General features: G+C 35.2%; 1 protein-coding gene across 3 annotated transcripts in view; it reads right to left on the bottom strand.

Moving 5' to 3' along the window:
- U2SURP (U2 snRNP associated SURP domain containing) overlaps window positions 1-17,048 on the bottom strand; it is a 40,071-nt gene extending 23,023 nt beyond the window's left edge. The window contains exons 1-12 of one of the 3 annotated variants that reach the window (XM_026854566.1): window positions 16,727-17,048; window positions 13,786-13,884; window positions 12,642-12,756; window positions 12,110-12,243; window positions 10,112-10,179; window positions 7,513-7,607; window positions 7,399-7,431; window positions 7,211-7,293; window positions 6,565-6,730; window positions 5,249-5,460; window positions 4,264-4,307; window positions 948-1,052 (exon numbers count right to left, since the gene is read on the bottom strand). In XM_026854566.1, the coding sequence (XP_026710367.1) occupies window positions 948-1,052; window positions 4,264-4,307; window positions 5,249-5,460; window positions 6,565-6,730; window positions 7,211-7,293; window positions 7,399-7,431; window positions 7,513-7,607; window positions 10,112-10,179; window positions 12,110-12,243; window positions 12,642-12,756; window positions 13,786-13,878 (1,148 nt within the window). In that variant the 5' untranslated portion in view covers window positions 13,879-13,884; window positions 16,727-17,048. Of the gene's footprint in view, window positions 1-947; window positions 1,053-4,263; window positions 4,308-5,248; window positions 5,461-6,564; window positions 6,731-7,210; window positions 7,294-7,395; window positions 7,432-7,512; window positions 7,608-10,111; window positions 10,180-12,109; window positions 12,244-12,641; window positions 12,757-13,785; window positions 13,885-16,726 lie in introns of those variants that run through there. The other 2 variants (XM_026854565.1, XM_026854567.1) reach the window with 2 other exon arrangements.
- Window positions 17,049-22,726: the final 5,678 nt, after the last annotated feature.

The raw sequence follows: 22,726 nt of genomic DNA on the forward strand, positions 1-22,726 counted from the left end.
GTCTTTCTTAAAGTTAGGAGCAGAACAAACAGGGTCAGAAAGAACAACTGTGCAGTCCCACAGTAAAGTAGAAGATATATCAGTGCAACAAGTCACTATGAGAGTAACTGCAACCTCAGCATACGTGGTGCAGGAACTCATACAGTTAAGTTGCTCAGATCAAATACTAAATGACTTGGAGTTTTCCATCAGTAAACTGTCTGACGGAACACTCTGACAAGATTGGGGGAGGAGGGGGAGCAGCCCATTTCTAACGGCCAGGGTACTGGGTATTTTGACCTGCGTGTTTTCTCAATGCATATATGAAAATTTTAACAAAGCACTTGAGCCCTACAGCAAATATAGTATTTTTCAAAAGTCATTTAGTGTTTCCCTGAAAAAGTTTTTCAGAGGCTGCATTTCACAAGAAATTTGGAAATTGATCCTTTTTTATTCCATTAACAACAAAGGCTGGAAATTTCACTATAACAGCTGAAGTTTAATCCTATTTGCACTGACATCAAAGAAAAATTACTCCCAGCTCTTGCTAAAGTTTAGAAATTAGGCTCCAGGAAGGTGGAGTTTACATTGAGTCTGTCTGGTTTGGGGGAGATTTTTCTCTTTTTTATTTTTTTTATTTTTTAAATGTATGCTACTGTTTCCACTGATGATTGAAAATTATTCACAAAGGTGTTAAATGTAATTGTATATATTAAAATCTGCATATAATAAAAGCATATTCTATAGTGTGTATATAGCATTTTTATTTCTTTATATGTACACATTAGTAACAACTGGAGTAAAACTGCGTTCTTCTTAGTAAAAAGATAGAATAAGTATTTGTACAATTTGTAAAATTTAAATCTGCCCATAAAGATAGAAATAGTAAAAACAACTCTTACTAGTATTTCAGAAATGCAAAATATTAGCAACAGTGAAAATAGTGCTATTTCAAATGTAATAAGCACCTGAACATTGGATTGTTGATTTCTCGGTTCATGATCATGGCTTCAAACATGGGCCCTTCCCGTACCACAAACTCTATCATTCGATGTATCAAAGCGAGCAAATTCCTACAACAACAACACAGTTAAAGAAAAATTGACTCAGACCTAACACTATATAAAACTACACTCCACCTAAGATACTACAACTGTGCAGGAGATTATTTTGCTGTATTGTTAAGAAAACTGTATAAAAGGTAAGGTAACATGGAACATATTATAGCCTTGCATCAGAGACACGGGCATTCTAAAACAAAAACATGCCTAGGAGTGGTGGCATAAGAATTTAAGAGGACACCTCCTTCCTGAATTTCCACAGCTTAGCCTACAACCATCTCTTACTTAGTAGAAGCTTAATAGTACTTATGCATAAAAATGGGCAACTGAATACCAAAGTACAATTAATTATCAAAAACTAAGCCCTCATCTAGTGTCTAGAACTAAGACCAAAGTGTTAACTACAGAGGAACAACTGGCTGAATATTATGCTCAAAACTGAACACACATACTTTTGAATATTCAACAGAAACTGCATTCAGCTTTCAAACTATTCAAGCATGAAACGAAAAGCAAATAGCGTTCTTGATGCCAAACAGGGCAATGATTTTATTAAATTTAGATAATCTCTCTTTGGTCAAGACACAGCTATTGGCATAGAACAAAAAACTGTCTATCATTTTGTGTCATACCATCCAGTGTTTCCTCCCTCATATGCTCAACTGAACCAAATCACAATTAAAAAAAAAATAAAATTTAAATCTGTACTCATTTCATTCAACACTACATCCTGAGACAGGGAAGTGTGAAGTGCACATTTTTCAAGCCACATCTGCAAATGCAGATCCACTTATAAGCATGTTAACAGGAGACAGTCATATAAGCTTTATAAATAATAGTGATCATCAGTTTCCAACCTTTTGGGGTTTTTTTGGAAACAGGATCCTGAATTTTCAAATACAGATTACCTACATATGTCAAAAGCTTCACAGCACATGTCATTTGAATGTGATGCAAACAAAAAAAACAGATTTTTACATTGTTAAATTTATTTTCTTAGATGTAACAAATGGATATTGGTTCTTTACATGTATCTCATTAGATTTCCTTTTAGTGATTTTTAATTATTAAAATTCAAAAATTGTTACACGGAAAAGCTGTAGATTTTTCTATTACTTCTTATTAATGAGATGACTGTTTTCTACCATGAGTATTCAAAGTTCTGCCACAGATACAATACACTAGATTAAAAAAAAATTCCAACTTATAAACATAGTAATAACTGTTCTGTTTTATATCACCTAGCATTAAATCTACATTTGCCTCAAATATTACACAAAAAGCCAAACAGCTATCTACAGCTCAGTTTTCCTGTTTGCTTTTTATAATCCCAGAAACACTGTAAAGAATACACAGTCTCAGTAATTCTATAGCCATTTTATTTAAAGCAGTGTTCTGAAAGTCTAAATAGCAAAACTGTTCTTTTTATATGAACTGTATTTGAAAACATCAGTAAGAAAATAATTCACAATTAGCTGTCAAGCCTCTGAGCTATTACACCCTTCATTTATTTTAAGGCAAGTTCAATGTGACCACTTCTGGCTTCCTGCAGAACCATGCCGTTGCCTTTCATCTAATTTTTCTTTCATCGAGCTCAATAAAGTTGCATAAGAGCAGCTTAGGCTTGAACAAGAACATCTGTTATGGAAAGACCTCAGATGTATGAAAAGATTCGGTACATCCCATATCTGAAATGGCTTTACGTGAATTTCAGTGTATAAGACACAACTACTTCATAGTGAATTTCTCAGGAAAAACTTGATTATGTATACTCAAGCTTTTCTGTTTAGTATTTACTAAGAAGAGATGTTAAAAATCAGTACTGAAAATTTTCAAAGTATACCAATTATACATATTATTCCACTGAAGTCAGATGAAATTTCTGCATGATGTGATATACTATGTCATGGTCTCTGCAGTTGCCATTAGCATCTTTGAAAGTCATCAGGGGAAAAAAAAACTAATTTAGAAGTATTTTCAAATACAGTTCAATTAACATGAGCTTTTCTTATCATGCAAGCTTTCAAAATGCTACAGTAAATAAAATGGAAACATTTTTCTTTGAAAGCTAATTACTTTGTAAGCACTGTACAGTTTTACAAGTACTTGTTCTACTACTCACTATGTTTCTCAAATCAAGACTCCTCCTGGTCACCGTAATTATTCATGCCTCTACCCAACAAAATTGTACAGCCCTAAAATTTAATCCAAAATACTAGTGCATTTGAGCATCTATTGACAAATATGTTAATATAGTACTATAACTAGCTTCACAAATCTTTCTTCCCCCCCACACACGCGAAAAAAAAGAAAAAAGGGGCTTTGTGACAATTAAAACAGTGTAGTAAAAAAAGATGATAGTTTTAAGTGCATTATTTTAAAATGTCATTTAGCTTAAGTTGGCCAACAAAAAAAGTTTTTCAGTTATAATAAAACCACATTTATTGGAGCCGATCGTACCAATGTCTGGTCAAAAACTGTATACTTTCCCAATCCATCCCATGATGTTTTCCTGGTCCCCCGCTGCCGCAGACAGTTCAGCTGGTGTTGCTCACCAAGGCCAATGTCAAAGAGAATTTGGTAATCTTTTGTGCTTATTTACTTTTACAACAGTGTTGTGTTCCTATGTTTGGGAAAAGGTTTCAGCTTAACTGAGCAAGAGTATACCTAGACTAGTGTGAAGGTAGGAGTGCTGAAGGGGACCAAAATGTTACAATACCCTTGCAATATAGAACTATCTTTTTCAGTGACCAAAATTCTTACTTTTACTTGTTGCACATTAAAAAAAATTAGCAGAAATCAACAGTGAATTAAAAAAAAAAAAAAAAAAAAAAAAAAAGAAAGAAGTAATCCCCACAGTCCCCACAGCACTACACTGGAGACAGCCGCATCCTAACTATGAAGTACTCGGAGGTTTATGTCAGGACTTAAACAACATCTCTAAAACAAGCTATTTCGACCTAGTGTTCACTCAAAAAATTACGCTGCAACTATTTCTAGTGCTCAAAATAAATGCAAAAGAGAATTACTTAAATCTACCCTCACTAAAAAAGTTAAGCTAGGATAATACGAATGTAAAAGACACACATTTCTCTCAAGTATCATGAAAGAACCATTGCTCAGTCAAGCCATTACCTTTTCCTCAACATCACCATTTTTCTTTAAAATTCCGAAGGGGAAATTTTCTATATTTAGATCAGTAATAATAAAGAAAAACATGTACCTTTCTGTTGGGATAACCACTTTGACTATGGCTTGCGACAGAGTCTGTATATGAAGTCACATCAGATAATAAACATAGAATATGTGAGTATTGTTAACAAGTAACAAGCAAAAATATACATATGCAATGAAAATACTACACATCTATCACAAGTTTTGCAGGCAATCACTGCTGTGAAGTTATAACTAAGCAATTACACAAAATGCAAATGGTCGTGTCAGTGAACCATAAAGGTTCACTAATTGCAAAGTATCAGAACATTCCTGTCAGAATGTACATTGATGCACTGAATAGGTACTACACTGAACATAATTAAGAAAGGAGTTCTTAAGTTCATGAAAAGATTCTAAACTATGTGACTTGGATCACATTGGTATTACTTTATTCCCAAGTCTTACAAAAAACAGCCCTAATATTTAAGTGTCATTCAAAGAATCAACAAATTCTTACAAATGTAATCACAAACCAGCTTGGTTTACAAGATACTTACCCTTTAATCGGCTAATATTCCAGAAAAAAGTCTGAAAACTGACTCCATAAGTAGCATAAAATACTTACTCAATGTCCAGATTAATTACCTTCTACACAAAATACATCAACTCCTCTAGTGTAAAAATAATGCTACCCAAATTAAAATGTAGTATTTTCTCTAAAGAAAACAATTTAGATACTGCAATTTGGCAGCCAACAAAAGGGGGGGGACGTAGGAGAAAAAAATCCAGGGAGCCTGGAGGGGGAAAATTATAGCCAGATTTAAAGAAGCACTAAAATAAATCAAGACCCAATATACTGTACCCTAACACAGACATGAAACAAAGCTTCAGGAATTAAGGAGGTTCCCTTGCTCTACAGCAGGGAGCCACTGAGTTTGTACACTAAGGGCCACCAAAGTCAGCCTGAACAATGCAAATCTATGAAGCCATTGAAATACTGTCACAGATGTAGTATTTAACAATGAGATATGGCCCAGGGTACTGTAAGTTACCTTCTCAAAATCTTCTTTGTTTTTTGGTGGTGGTAACATTGGAGCATTAGGATTCTTCAATCTCTCCCTAGGCTGAGCATTAAAAGGCAGTCCTGACGGAGGCGGCGGGAGGGTATGCTCCATCATAGAAGGTGGAATGTATATTGGATGTGGTGGTATAGGTACAGCTTTGCCCCAACCTAGCTTCATTTCAAACGACATAATCATCTTGCCTGAAAAAATGAAAGTAAACAAAACAAAACCAAACCACCATAGTTATAAACTGGTTCTGTGTCACTCGAGATATCTCTGTGTAAAGTGCAGTTTTTAGGTTTGCCTGCCGTGGTTTACTTCTTAATTACATTATTGATTAGTGTACCACAGCTATCATGCAAATGAAAGCCTATTACACCAAACATTTTACTAATCTTCCCCCATGTACATTTTCAGGAGACTTCACTACACAATTACTTGACTTGTTGCGGGAAAAAAATATTAAGGAGTTGATATTCAGCACATCAGGATGAACAGAGTAATTCTTACACTATACTATTTCTGCACTCCAGTTCTTCAAAAATGTTCATAATAATAAATTTCAAATTATGTTATTCAAAACAAAATGTAATAACCAATTAGAACTCACAGAAATTACATAGTGTAAGCCTACTTACTAATGGTACCAAGCTCATTTTGAGTAAGCTATATGCAAGAGCAACTTTTCATTACTTAATTCTTTTTTTCTATGATGCTGATTTTTTATTTTCAGGCTCTTCATGAACTGTAAGGACATAGCTTTCTTCATCACATATTTTTTTCCTAAATTAAAGGTAGACAAGATAGTCCATATGCAGAATTACATGTCTAGTGTACAACAATTACCTCTTCAATATCAGGAATTTAGCCATTATTCAAAAGAACATAACATATTTATCACCAACTATTGATTATATCCTGTGCACTAGTTAAATTTATTCACAAAAAAAAAATTGTTGGTAAACAAATACAAGTAATAGATTCCTTCTTTAAACAGTCTCTTTACATAGGAGAGATTATCAAACATTACCTCCCACTCACATCTTCAAAACAGTCAGAAATTTTACATCTTTACCCACATCAAAAGCCACCAGTATTCCCAGCCCTTGTGTATGCTATAGTTTGATGACAGCTTCAGCTGCCAGTAAAATAGTGTAAACTAAAAATCACTACCAATGTGGTATCTACTGGAGTTACAACCTACCTACCACCAGTCTGATAAAACAACCTGAAGATATGCTTACAGTTACTCCTCAATATTCCTACAAAGATAATTACAATTCCAAACAGAGAAATCTGTTTACCATTTAAATTCTTTAATGCTCTTTCAGCATCTCTCCTGTTCATAAAGGCAACAAAGCCACAGTTTCTTTCTCTTGCTCTTTCTTCATCAGTTCTTGGCCACATAATTTTAACACTTGCTAATGGTCCAAAGCGTCCAAATTCTTGACATAACATCTCTTCATTCATCTACATGAAAACAGGTCAAAATTAGTATTTTGCTACTGTATTTCTAAGATACTCATTCATACAATTGTCCAGATGTTGACAATTTTCTGAGTTTCTTGAAAAACAAGACTTCAGTGATACTTCCCCAATGTGATCCATTGTAAAAATAAGAATTTTTTTAAAATTGCATTTTAAATTGAGCACACTCAAATCTTTGAGATATAATCTACCTGCAGAGAGATATCTATGGAAAAAAAATCGTAGCTGAGCATCTTTGCATCTAGTAACTGATAGTCTAAACCTTAATTTTTGCAGCATTGTGTACAGAGCATTTATTTAAATCAATACTGTCTCCACAGTCACCAACTGTACCCAGTATATGGGTTTAAACATATGCTTATGATTTAAAGTAAAAAAGGGGGGAAAACTGCCCCTGGAAAAAAATTCAGCTAAGACTCAAACATGCCAACACTGCACTTCACTCCCTGGCTCCAAACTTACTTGAGGATTAATGTTTCCAAGATACAAATTTGTTGTACTTGGATCTCCAACATCATGTGACCCTGGTGCGTAATCATCCAGTACTACAACGATAGAGGAAAAAACAGGGGAAAAAAGAAGTCATAAACCTTGCCATCCATTTAAGTGACAACATTACACTGAATGCAAAAAAGAATTTATATTACCACCAGATGATCTGTTTCTTCTTGAAGGAGCATCCACTGAATAAATAGAAGAAAAACATAAATAATTTAGTCCACAAATTTTGTAGGCAAAACAAACAAAATATAACATCTACTTACTTGAACGACGCTGGCCATCTGAATCTGACTGGGGTGGTTCAAAACGACTCAATCTACCTTTTGTTTTATGTCTTTCATCACGCTCCTCTTGTATTCTACAAAACAAGTTTAATCTAAGTAACAATACCATTTTGAGGTTTTATTCCAAAATTTTCAATTAACTTTAGAATTATGAGAGTTTTTAATATTAGACAATGGGCTTGTTAAAAATTTCCAATTGCCAGTATGCTTGAAGTTCTGTTTAGTCAACTGGAATATATCTATCAGAATTATGTCAGCTGCATGCTTCCTCATTCATACTGTTAGGGTTTTAATCTCAAAGAAAATTGATTTGGTTTGAGAAGCAGTTCACAAGATCAGAAATAAGAACTGTGCTCTCAAAAAGTGACCTGAATTCCACATTCAGCTGCCACAGACCCATTGACCATTCAGATGACTTTTCAAAATGCACACAACCCCTTAGTGTCTATTTCTCTTCCTACCATTTTGTTTTGCCAGTTGTTAGGCCTAGCATAAAGGACACAGCCAGCATAAAGATGAACCAATAACCAAACTGGATTTGATACAAAAGGGACAGTACATGGGTGAGTGCTGGGGGTACAAACAAGTCAGACTATACATAATTGACATCAAACCCACTGACCCCAACAACGACACCACACGACCAACAATGGGGGGAATAAATGGTGAAACGCAGTCTCCCATAGAAGGGACAGGAGACAACCGAGTTAACAAGCCAAATACATAAGACCAAGGAAGTCACACACCAAACCTCTACACAGTCCACATTTACAAAAGCCAGACCTGACTGGAGCCCAGTCCCAGGGAGGCAGGAGGTCCTTCCCCAACGGGGAACTCTGCAAAGTGCCTGCACCTCACAGACAGACACTGCCCCTGACTGCAAGTGGTCCCAGCTTTTATCCCTCAGTGGGACACCTGACCTTTGGTTACTGAATGCAGACACCTGGGGCTCCTTTACCCAATGGCTCTGTCTGCCAGGCCGGCCCCACCCTGGGGGGAAGCCTAAAGGCAAACTCACCCCCCCTTTGGGAAGGGCTGTGGGAATCACCCATATATCAACCTTAATTTGGGGCTCAGGGTTGAAACCCCAGCATTTCACTTTTCTAAGCCTTATTCATGCAGGCTGTCACCTTGTAGGGTGACATACACCCCCATATGACTATTTCCAAAACACACAGAATTCATTTCAGTTTACACCTCTAAGGATAGTATTCACACAAGTAACTACTTGGTTCTTTGTAGTTTGGCCCTAAAACCTGGTATGAAGATATTGTGTACCAGGAATACATGGCTGTCAATTCAATTCACATCAAATAATGATCAGACAGCAGTGAAGTTCAGACACTACTCACAAGAGCCATTTACAGATTTATAATTCAGTACCTATTGTCTTCTAATGCATACAGACTTGTTTTCCACCTCTAACATTAGGGCAAATACACAGCACTCAATACATGCTGCTCTTTCAGTTGTATTATACATTCAGAAGCAAAAGAATCTGCTTTTTGAAGCATTATTCAGCTTGTTTTTACAATTATGAAAGCTGAAGTACATCTCAAAACTTGAACTACAAGTCTTAATTCTGCATTAACACAAAAAGCTCAAACTCCTTTGGATATAGTTTTAGAGATGCTGACAAAACTTATTCTTCCGGAGTCTTCAATTTGCTAACAATATCTTTGCTACATCCTCATCAAGAGAAAAGTCAACAGCCAGCACCTAAATATCCTCTTCCATTACAGTACCTACTTGTCTTGCTGTATCTTCACTAACTTTAACAATGCATGAGACCATGTTAACAAGTGTTCTCATTTACCGGCACCCACTTGCTAATTTATGACAGAATGGCATCCCAAGTTCCACTTGCAAGTAACATACTGACAGCAGCTGTCAAAGAAACAAAGCTAGGTTTCCATTTTTTATCCTGGTAGATGGCTGGTTGATTCAATTATCAAAGCTTCTAGTCACACCTAACTGATCCAAAAATCATTTTCAGTAGTTTTGGAAACATAGCCAGTCATTCACTTACTGGGATCTCTGAAATACTTTATGCAATTTTTTTGGTTAATTGCTCTGGGTATTCCTCTGCTTAGGAAGGCAGTACCAAATTATTTCAAAGATCACAATCGAACAACTGTGGCATGCAAAGATATTCATTAATTTCAACAAAGATTTAAACGAGCATACCCAGCTTTTCTGGTTTGTTTTTTTGATCATTTTATAGCCTCTGGTCAATGCTAGATTTCAAAACAGAAGTACTTTTCAGCAATAGGGTAAACACTTCCTACCATCAATCAGCATAAGAAAGAGCAGAAGTACCAAGGAACACTAGAGGAGTAATTAGATGGCAACTGATTATCCAGACAAATCTCAGACATCTGGAGCATCAACTACAATGGGTCCCTACTCACTGCCCTTGTTAACTAAATTATACCACCCCACAAGCATTTGGAGAAAAAAACAAAACAAAAACCTACTGTGGAAAACAGCTTAGCAAGAATAATTCTAAATATTGCCTGTAAAAATAAATTAAAACCTGCCATCTTTTTTATTTACAGTAAGAACTAGTCAAACTTACTGCTTTAATTCTTCTTTAAAAAGTTCCAAATTACTCTTTTTCTTTTCTTTCTCTCCTTTCTTCAAAGGCTAAAATTAAAGATATATCAGCCAACATATCAGCAGATACCATGAAACAACACCAAAAATTATATGTATACAACAAAATTTTAGATAATTTCCATGCATATTTCACCCACAGCTCTCAAACCAAGTAAACTACATGAGAAAGAAAAACAAAACAAAGACTTAAAAACATTAAGACTGAGTGCTATCAAACACAAAGCTAGAAAATATAAATAGCTTAAACTAAACTTTGTTACTTATTACAATGAAGCATCTGTGATCAAACACTCTCTCTACAACATACAAATTTAAAATATCTACAATGTATTTCGTCAGTTTGTTCCACTTAGAAACTCAGAAGCTGACTACACCCCTAGCAAACCGTCATGCTCTAATTACATTGATATATGTGTGTACATATATATGTAAATTATTTTACATATATATTCAATTATTTTATCCACACACAAACATTCTATGTGAAAATAATTTCCTTCTCTTGCTTCCTTTCAGATATAAATACAGGTCTGAAGAAACAGTTACTGTAAATAGTTCAAGACCCTCAGAAAAAAACTCTTGAATGACAAGAACACGGATATTGTAATACTTCTTTTTTAAAGTAATATTTTTACCTTAACTAACTCATGTGAACTATTATCTCAAACAACATTGCTTTCATATAACCAAATTTAAATGAAAACGTTTCCAATAGGCAGACATACAAAATATTTATTCTGTTACACACTACAGCTTTGGAAAAACTGGACTTCCTACTCACCCCAGGCAAAGTTGTTTGTTTGTTTTTGTTTTTGGGGAGGGTCTGCCAAATAAATAAAATCATTTTTACCTCATTATCTTCAATCACCATTGGACAGGGCAAGTGAGTAAACTGATTGCATTACTTGATAAGTATTTATGACAAATTTGAAAAGCAGTAATATTCTTACAGTACAGACACTTGCATATGACAGAACAGAGCTCAGCATAATAAAAAAAAAATGCTACAATTAATTTCTGTAACTGTAGAGCTTTACATACAATGAAAAAAATCAAACTGCCATCCAGTATTACCCCACTAGTCTAAATTTGAGTTCTGTTTAAAGTGGGAGGAAGGCTAGGATGGGATTACCCACAATTATCACATCACATTACATCTCATTTCTCATCCTAACAGGCAGTATCATACGTTTCACTTAAGCTTAAAAATTGTAGAAAGCTCTGTTAAGACTTTTTAAAGACATCCAAGACATTAATTACACATTACACATATACAGTAGTAACAGTAATCAAACATAACTACCACTTCACTTGAAGACTGTTTGTTCATAATATTTCCATTACTTTTTATGATGAATCTCAGTTTAACAAAAAAAAGTATCAAGCCATGCAGAAGTCAAAATAAATAAAAACAATGTGTTCAGCTTCAAAAATGTGCAAGTTCTACAACTTACTTGGTACAACTCAAAGAGCTAAAGAGACTTCTCAAACATCACCACAAAGGAAAAAAAAATAAAAAAACCTCACCAAGAAAAACTTGGATTAATGCAAAGGTCAATTCTTTTTTTTTTTAAAGTTATAAAAACCTAAAAACAGATGGCAGCAAGAAGAATTGCTTCTAAAACTTCACAAATTCTCAGGATTGGAGATACTGTTACTTTGCAACAGTCATGGTTCTGTATTCATGAGAAGTCTATCTCAATTATCAGGAATACAGTAAAAACACACAGCAGCCAAATCAAAGTGCAGTACGAGGTATATCATGGTGGATATAGGGGTACTGGACTTCTGAATTTCATTATCTTGATACTTGTTAAAGGATTAAGCAAATCAAAATCTTCACCTTCTTTTAGTATGTGACAAAGGCAGACAAAACTATTCTGCAAGATCACACAGACTTTCTTCTAAGCACTCCTAAATTCTAAGTATGGGGTTAATATTCAAAAAAGAAACTTACAGGCTTTTTGGTTTCTATCATTAAGAGGGATGGAGGTTTCTCATTAGATGGCTGGCTTGGCTGATTTTTTTGATCTGAAAATCGTGATGAAGGCTTATAGATTTTACCCCGTTTTTCATCTGTTTCATGCTCCTCTGAAATTAAAGGCAAATTTAAAACAAATTGTATTAACTAATGGTGCTTAATACTGTTCATTAGAAAGAATGCTGCTGTTCTTTAGTCTTGTTCATTCAATTCAATATACTATTTCATTTTTTAAAAGTGTTGAAAAGCTTTCCGTTATTTAACATCTTTTAATAGGAAGAAAAAGAACAAGATTAGGTACATTAAATCAAAGCACTTTTTTCCTCTGTGATGTTTAAGACATGCCACTATCTATTTAGTGAGTCAAAGCATAAAGTAGATTTTAGCATCAAGTTTCCTTTGCTGCTTCTAATGTAACATACTAAATTTTAAAATACAATTCAAAACCAATCTTCATCTTTACTCAAAACCAAATGATCTATCATCCCCAAAAAAAGATTAGTTATACCTTTAGATGCATTAACGATTCCTCCTCTTACAAATGTTTTCACTTTATTACCATCACTTCCTTCAAAGGCAGCAAGGAATTCTTCATAAATTTCTGCAGCAGCCTTCTCATCCTCCTACATAGCAAATGTTAATCTATTTACTATCATCACAGAACAACCTTCAATAGACAGCTATTCTTAAATTAGCGATGTGGCATTCCTTTTTATTTTCTAGAGTTCATGCTACAAACTGCATCAAATGAGTTTCAATTTTAGACAAAATTCAAATTTCTGAGAAATGTGGGAAGAACACAGCACATAATACGTAAAGCAAATAAGCCCTGTATGCTCAAATATGACTGTTCATTTACAAGAGTTTACATGGCAATTTAACATTCAAAAGATGCCAAATAGAAAAGATCATATGAAAGATCAGCATTATGACAGTACGTATTCCATCTTATCCGTTACGATCAGCCCATGTGATCGAAGGCAATTAACAGGATGACCTTTATGTATTTCCCAAAGAAGTTAAATCACTGACTTGATAAAGCAGAGTGAGACACTAAATTTAGCACTACAATGTTTCTTTAGGCTATTTCCAACAACCTAGCAGGAGATATCCCACTGAAATAATAGGCATAAAGTTCAAAGCCCCAAATTTTCAAAACTTCCACCTTACCAACTATAAGCTACATACTTTCTAAAATATGGATGCTCCTGAGTATCCTAAAATTTAGTTTCAAATTTTTTTTTTTTTTATTAACTGCAAAAGAAGTCATTAGACAAAAATATGTTTTACAGAGTAACAAGGATGCGTACTGAAACAATTTCAGAGACAACAGTTACTCTTTTTAATTACTGAAATCCAATGATAGAGAGCAAATGAAGAACATTAAATAACCTAAGGTAACTGCTGTCTTCATCTTGAGCAACACAACAATCAATGGACTATTGTAATTCAGTATTTCAGGAAGCCAAGAATGCCATGTTCTTGCCATAAATGCCAAGAACAAATTAAACATGTAAAATGCAATTCACTTTCATTCTTAGAAAACTACAATTATCAAAATAAAAAGATTTGGTGGTAAAGCTGGTTGTAATCTAAAAGCAGACTTATTTCAGCTCTGCACACATAATATAATTTTCATTGTATACTCTTACCTTCTTCTTTAATTCTTCTTGCTCCTTCTTGCTCAGAGTCCTCTTGGCAGCACTCATTTTGCCAATACTGAATGCCTTAAGTTTGCTTTCCATTAGAGGCTGCAAAATGAATAAGAGAACAAACATTAAACCATTTACAAAACAATTAAAATAATGTTAGTGTTTACCTTGGTCTAGAACAGAAACTTCCCACCTGAAGTGACTTAACCTAAACAAAACAAATAGGCTTCCTGTACTTCTCCCTGAACTTGCCATTATCTCATACAACCAAACAATTTCAATCTATGTTTTTTTAAAAATAAATCATCCTTGGTTTGGTGAGAAAGCTTTTAATATACCACTCAAACACAGCTGAAATCTGAAGGGTACTTGCTGTAAGAGCCTGGAGATCTTATCACTATGCAACACACAGTTTCTAAACCTTTGGAAATACATGCTTTGCACTACAGTTCCTTTCTGACCACTGCAATTTCCAGGAAAAAAAATAAGTACTAAAAACTTTTCTAAATATTTTGGCCAGAATAATGTTTGAACAAGGTTGAACAGGTGTAGCTTAAGAATGGATGCTAAATTTCAGTTGTACTTCAAGGTTAAGTGTAGTATTTTTGGTTGAAGAAAATGCATTCTTGAGGTTTTCAGCTACTAGATAAATATAACAAACAACCGTGCATTTAGCTCCTAATTTTTTTTCTATTTTAGGTAGTTTAATTCCTCCCTTCTTGAAACCCTGATGAAGGAAGGACTCTACATAACAGTCATTTCTGGAGAGTACGGACTTAGAATTCTCAGATTCTATTCAGGTAGTTAACAGTAAAGTATTGAGAGAAGAAAGACAACAGGATGAAGACCACATCCAAAAGACATGGGCAATGGGAATTAAAGGAGATAAAAGATAAGAAACTTCTTGGAAACACCTAGTTCAACAGTAATTCATAAAGAACAAGCACAAGTAAAAAGCCCCAGAAAACCAAAATATAATCTATTAGCCTTTATCTTCAAAATAGTTTTGATGCTCTTACAGACTGCAGTGATGCTTAAAACTATCACTTTTGCAATGACAATTCCTAAAAAAAAAGCTCAATTTAATGAAACTTCAAGACAAATAAGGTGAAACACATAACTGTTGCATTATCAAAAAGTTTCAGACACTAACTGCAAAAAGTTTTCTCTAGTAATAATCTTGTCAAGTTTAATTTCTAGTATCAGCTTCCTATTCAGAATTTTTTACATACAAAAAAAGAACTGTATTTGAAATACCTTCAGTTTATAATCCTTGTTTAGTATCACAAACACCTCTTTGATGTGTGCCAAGAGTATGACCAAAATAGCTCATATTTCTTTGAAAAATGCTCTCTACTTCACCATTAAAAGGAAAACTATCAGTTACAAATTAATGCAGCACTGTCTGTGGAGTTATCTGGTTTCTAACACCAAGTCTGTCAACTTGAGCTGTTGTCACAGGTTTATCAAGAGCTTTTAATGCATCTGTGTGTTTTTATACTTAATAAAATCCAGTTTTCCTGTTGTCTGAAAGATAGCTTATATTTCAGTATGACAAACAACACACAACCTTGGCAAAACATGGGCATATTGGTATGGCACAGCAATGCAGAAAAAACAAATATCACACTCCTACCCAAGGCTTATCCTGTCATCAGGAAATAATCTCTCACAATAATGTTAGAGGATACCTGCAGATTAGCCACATGAATATATGTTCTAGTGACACAAGGGAAGGAGCTGTAAGGTAAGAGTTTTGGCACTAAAATCTCCACAGTTTAAAAAGGATCTCAGAAAAAAAAAAAACAAAAACCCAATATTGTCAAAGTGGATGGAGAAATATAAAGTTAATATAATTGAACTAATTTATGCCTGCTAGTTACGTTCCAGTAGGCAATTATATATTATTAACCATATGCAGCTTCACAGAATTCCTAATAACAGAGCTATACAAAACTTGAAGAACTTCCTCCTTCAAAAAATGGAAAAAAAATACAGTGAAAAGGGTAAAGCAAATGATGGGAGCAAAGAGGAAACTTCTAGCTGAGTAATCAATACACTGTATGAAAACGAACTCCCATTGAATGTAATGCTGCATTGACCATAAGAAAGCACAAAGTACTGCAGTCCCAGTTCCACTTACAACACAAAATAATCAAAAGAGATTTAAGAGTAATTTTCCAAATTGTAGCAACTAAAGCAAATCAATAAAAAGTACCTACTTCTTTATAAAAAGTTTATGCAATCACAACTTGAATAATGTTATCTTACAAGCAATTTAACAGCTGGTAATTGACTTTTTCATATACAAAATCAAATTGAAATCTTGAAGAAAATCCAAACCACAGAATGAATTGTCCAGTATTAATGCTGTTTGGCTCTTGCTGCCTGTTTTTATTTTAGCTCAGAAAAAGGGAGGCCTTCAAGAAACATACCAACCACATGACCAGGGCAAAGGTCTCTTCAGTGGCAGGGGGGTGGGGAAGACAAGGTAATTACTCTTACCTTTTTTATGAGAAATGAAGGATGAAATTAGGGCCACACTATCTCACTTTTGAGAAGCCAACTGTATACAAAAAGACACTTTAATACACAGTGACTCTTCTGATTAATCACCTCGTATTTTGAACTATTCCTCAGTATAAGAGAAAACCACGCAGAGAGTCCTTACAGCTTCTTCCTGTTCAAGTACCTATTATGAATGCAATATAATACAACAGAGCTTCCTACACTAGAGGTTGTTTGAAAGTTTCAAGGAATATTTTTAAACATGGAAATCAATGGTTTATTTACAAACACCTACAGATTAGACACCCAATGCACCTGCAGCAAGTAGTTTTTTTTAGAGAACAGGTCTATTTTGAGTTTGTGGGTTTTGTTTGATTTTTGTTTTGGTCATCATTTTGGTTTAATTTGGGTTTTTTTAATGTTTTGGACTTACATGTGTATCAGCAGATCCAGTGGTGTGTACTGCATCTGGCACTCTGACCTGAAGAGAGAATGAAGAGGTGGTGAGGCACAGAAAAAGAAACAGACAACCAACCTCTATCCTTTTAATCCAGTTCTTCAAATGTGATTTTCATTTCAAGTTGAGTGTACAAATACATTACATGTATCTTTGTTTTTGTGTATTTCAATGATATATCTGAACAGAGTCACAGTATGAACAATGTCAATATGAGGCAAGGGATTAAAGGTAAACAGCTCTTGCTACCACTAAAAACATCTAAATTTCTAAGGCTGGACTTTATAAACATGCAACTGACACCACTGCTCTATGTTCTGCATAGATGGAAGCTGGCCACCTCTAGAACACTACTTTAGGCCCAATTTGTGCTTATGTACTAATTAACATTATGACTTTAAACTGTAACTGAACTTTAACACATAAACCAGCGTATAAACAAAATTTGTATAGGCTTTTTTTTAAAACGATTTTTTAATGTGTTTAAGTGATGGAGAACACTCCAACAATAGGACTGAACACATTTTTAAATTATGTAACACCCAAATCTCAAAAAACCTCACTGACATAATATCTATTAAGACATAACTGCCTGATGCACAACTTGTATCTAAATTGAAATTAAGTCAAATTAAAACATTTCCACTAGCTGAAATCTGTTTATTAGTTACAGAACATTAGCACTTCTCCTTATTACCAGGAATTTATAGTTCTACCACAAAGAGTAATATGTGATACTTATCTCCAGTCTTCCAAAACGGACAAGTACGAAATGCTACTCTAGAAGGTAACTTACTAGACCTTGTTTTCATTTCACATTACACTTTTTCATCAGCTATGATACAGACATTTATCTCTGGACAAGTATATTGCTATGTTTTACAGTCAAATCAAGTTTAAAAAATGGTAGACAGCACTTCAAGAACCAGAACTAAGTCCACAAAGGTAGAGAGACACACAAAGATACAACCAGCAAAAGGGAGAAGCAAAAGGCTCCTAGGAATATGTTAGAGGGGTTTTTTAAGAAAGAGAAAGGGGGAAAAAACCAAAAAAACCTCCAATTATGTCTTATTCTCGAAGACCTCCCAAATCCACTTACCTGCAACACTATACATTACTCACAAGGCACATCTTTGCACAGAAGTTAATAAAAAAGTTTAGTTCATGTGTATCAGTAGCCGTTTATTAACACACATGTGAAACAAGTATCATAAGCATCTAATAACGCTTCCTGCAAACTTGTCCTCTGTATTTGGTGGTGGATATTTTTTTTGAGATTCACAACTGCCTGTGGCACTCAGATCAGTAATCTGTTATTGACAGTTCTACGTACTGCAAAAATGTAGCTTAAGGAAACCTGTCCTCCCCCAGAAGGTTTATGAATGTATAGCACAGTATCACACTGATAAAAGAAAAACACTACGCAAAAGAATTTCAGAGCTTAAAAACAGCATTCTTCCTGCTGCCAGCTGCCGCCCTGCAGCAACCAACACATCAGTTATAGTTCCACCCTTAAAAAACAAGAATTTTCAGACCTGCAGTTAAAAAGATAAATCTCAAAGGTAGACTGATACAATGGCATCTGCCTTAGTGTACGGAGAGATTTGAGACCTAGCACTGCTTGGGGGAAGTATGTTTGGCAACAGCAGAATGAAATGACTATTTCTCAAATCTCCACATCTGTTTCATTTACAGAAGTTTTGGGAAGCGACACCTTCCAACAGGGACGGGTGCTGAAGCTGCTTACAGGGAGGACAACAAACATGGCATCAATCACAGTAACAAACAGTACCAACACTCAGTACAATAACAAGACACAATATCCTGAGGAAGAACATTTAAAAAAAGTAACAGAAACTAAATCTGTTTCTCCAGCAACAGAGCAGATGATACTGCTCAGAAAGGCTCTCAGTGCACAGTAGCATGCAGAGATTCTGCAGTCTAACAGAAGGAAAGCAGGCCAACAAACAAAAAAAGTCTGGAAGTTGCTGAGCTAGAAGGACTGCCAAACCCACCAACAAGGACCACAGCACTGTGGAGCAAGTCACCCCAAAATGTTAACCAAGGAAGACAATTTCTACTAAGGTGCACTCTTGAAACATCTAAGAGCAGTTTTAGCTTTTAAACCAACTTTATTCCACAGCAACTAGCAGCTCTGCAGAGCCACATTATTCTCCTCCTTCAAAAATTCTTATTTTTAAGGTCTTCTCTTCCCTTCTATAAATTTAGTCCATACCTTTGGCACTGCTTCTGACCATCCACGCAACTGTACCCATAAAACACAAGACAAAATGATTCTTCACAAAATTACTCACTGCTCTCTGACAGTTTCTAACTAGCAGTTATTAAATAAACATTCTCACAGAACTGCACTTTGCATCCCTCATCACTGCCTGGGTGAAAGGGGCAATTTTGTTTCCTAGGAGTTACATCTGCTGAGCTGACTCAGCAGAATCATAGTATCTTTCTAATATTTGAAGAGCACTTCAGAAGATGTTGCCCACCTGTATTGAAACCTGAAACAGGACTATTTTTCCTCTTCTCATCAAGTAGCTCAACTGAACTGCTGAAAGAAACATACCCAAAGCTCTGTCCTGCACTTGATGATGTCTGAGATGTGAGGATAACTCCTTCATGTTCAAAACACTGACAGAAAAAATGCAGTGAGTCCATCTTTCAGTCATTGCCAGCATAAACAGTCTACAAATGTCCTCTTACTCCCAACTCACTGCCTCTTCCACTCTGCATTAAGCCTTTTTTTTTTCTTTCCCTAAACCAGACTATTTTCCAGCTGGATCACTTTCACTACACAAGTCCCTCCAAGAACTGTGCCAGCATAACTCAAGTAGCAATGCAGGCTGCTGAAATGGCATTTCAGTAAAATACGACCCTGTCAAACCACAGTCTTGGAGGTCAGGTCTCTCAAAGCTCCATTGCTGAGTATAGCCAAGTCTACTCAAAAAAAAAAAAAAAAAAAAAAAAAAAGAATAATCTTCAAAAGGACCATACACATGAGATTTATGACAAATTCCTATCAGAAAGCCAAAGCAGAGAGCCTCCCCTCAGATTCCAATGTTTAAATTTTCTTCCAGATTCATGGCAGCTTCCAAAGAAAACAGAGGATGACTGCTCTCCCAAATCTTCCTTCCTGTCAGCAGTACAAGTGCCCACAAATCCAGCTCTTCGTAGTTTCTCCAAATTTAACCACCTCTGGGTAAAACTGGCACCATCATGTTATTTCACAAATAATTAAAATACATAAGCAAACATGGTTTTTTAATTAATACTGATGCTATTTAGTAAAACAACAAAGGGCAACAAAAGCTGCCACTAAAACCCCAAAGACAACCCCATGGCCAAAATTAAAATATTATTTTTACAACTGTAATAGCTACAACTTAAACATGAATAAAATCCCTGCCCTTGCAAAAACTGATAGCTTCAGGGTCAAGTGTTTACAAGAAACTCTGGTGTAAGACACTTTCGCTCTGTTTCAACATCTTCCATTGATTCTGCCCCCATGCCAGGCAGCTGGTCATGCTGAACTAGATCACCCTTCCTGATCTATCTGATCACTTAAAGAGTTGGGGAGGCTCAGCGAAACCAGTTTCCAATTCATAGTAGGCTCCACCCACAAACACCCCCCCCAATCATGCCAAATCAACTGAAGAGGACAGTGTTTGGTTGGGACGGAAGAAGTAGCTAAGGGTGGGACTGGTTTGTGTCAGCACCGATACCAAGGAAAAGCAAATGGAACCACAGCTTAAATTAAGATGTTAAATCCAGCAAAGGTAGGGAGGTTTCCAGCCCAAGTTGTCTTTTTTATTCTTCCTTTCTCTATTAGACTTCTGAGAAAACAAATGCTTGCAAACATTTGAAAATTATTTTATAAATAACCTGTTTACATTTACTGGAATAGTCCATATTAATATTATTCACTATTTAAATAAACACCACTTGCAGACACAAAAGTAAATGGAAAATAATTTTCCATTTATAAGGAATGTTATTCCATTATAACCTTAAAGTCAGATGAACAGGAGCTGCCAACTTTGTACTGCTATAGAGAAAATACAGACAACACCTCATTTTACATTTCCATCAAGAGGAACACACCTACACCTCTCCTGCTCCTGGTCATTAGCTGAACAGCAATACAGGGAAAGTTTCACCATCCTGCAGAATGCTACATCTAACCAGAATTCACCACATGTACAGATTTTACATTGCTATTTTTCATACACTTTAACTTGCCAAGGAAAGCTGTCCATTCACAACCAAGTAATCACTATTCTTCAACATTTAATTAACACATAACTTACTCAAAGTCTGAGAAATATATTTAAGATTAAGGAACGTTAAAACATTTTTTAGATAGAGAAAGGGAAACCTAAAGCTTGGTTCAAGTGGATAATCTCTTCTGTCACATGGAACCCAATCTGTACTGTATTATATGTAAGAGCAGTGAACATGCAATATAGTCACTGTTCTTGGAAGATGAAATAAGAAAATGGCAGAGTCACTGAGCAGCTAATATTTCATTACATCAGGATAACAACTGAACATAATCAGTATCTGCCATATCAGAATCATATCCTACACTGACTTCCTGTGCAGTCTTGGGCAATGTCTATTTTCTCTTCCTTAATTTTGTCCTTTCCTATTTAGATTTCTGGAAATCTCAAGCACATATCTTGCTATGCTAATCTCAAAGTGACAAAGGAATAGATGATGCTTCTTGCAACACATTTCACATCAGAGACTCTCAAACTTATTTAGGAGCTGATAGTATCGTAAAAAGCAGCTACTACCACAGCGACACAGGCTGTGAGTGCTCCTGGACCTGTATCATCTCCAGTGACATTTTTCAAATGGTGAATCAAACAGATAATGCCTGACTGAAATAAACGTGATCTTACACTATAAAACAAAACTGGCTAGATGTTAAAAATCAGTACTCTGACACTAAGACTGAAGAACAAACACCACCTGTTCTGAAGAGAAAGAACCTGTATCTTACTGTAAGTGTTAAAGCCTTCAATCACTAGGCCACAACTCTTCACAGAACACAGAAAATAAAATGTCACTGTGTCTTCCCAGGAGGTAGGTTAGAAGCCAGCAAAGGCAAATCTTGGAAATGCCACTGAAATATATCCTGTGGAGTCTAGAGACATTTTTTTTTTTTGCCAGTACAATTATTCTTATAGCTTGCAAATACAATGCACCAAAAGAAATGGATCCTAAAGCTTCAATTTTTATATGTAAGTAAATGAATCTTAAAATGAGTTTTAAAAAATTAAAATGTTTGATAAAAATTACTTTATGAAATTGAGAAAAATGGTTATTTGCTTACATTGTTAAATGATAAACATTTTCATGCAGACTCAACTAAAAATACAAATTTTTATCCTTGTGTGAATAAGCTAACTGAAAAAAATAAGAATTTTACTAATTTCAGTACCATTATGTCATACTTATTTCTGCAGACATCTGAAAAGCATCTCTATGGATATACATATCACAAGCATTCATGAACTGACAAAAAAAGAAAAAAGACACCACATACACCCCCCCAAGGAAAGTTGAGATTGAAGAAAATAAACCCCAAGAGCTAGGCATGTCTTATTTTATTTCACTTTTCAACAACAATCTCATAGATTCAGGAATGTACTATCACTATTTTCTTTGGCACATAAAATAATATTGACAATACAAACCAAAATCTAGAAGGTAAAGGATGGGAAAAAGACTACTGGAAACACAGCATATACATCCAGAGTAATGGGAAACTGAGGAGTGGGGGGAACTTCACGAAGAAGGCAAGATTCCTCAACAGGCCTCCACCGATTAACATACATGTTTGACTTTACATTCTCTAGCAGTCCCACTGACCTCAATGGGATGGATGATTTAATATGAAGAGTTAAGTGTCTGCAGGCAGATACCTCTACAGAACTGAGATCCAGCACAGAAAAC

The sequence above is a fragment of the Athene cunicularia genome (genome assembly GCF_003259725.1).
Source record: "Athene cunicularia isolate RWA chromosome 9 unlocalized genomic scaffold, athCun1 chr9_part1, whole genome shotgun sequence".
Lineage (NCBI taxonomy): Eukaryota > Metazoa > Chordata > Aves > Strigiformes > Strigidae > Athene > Athene cunicularia.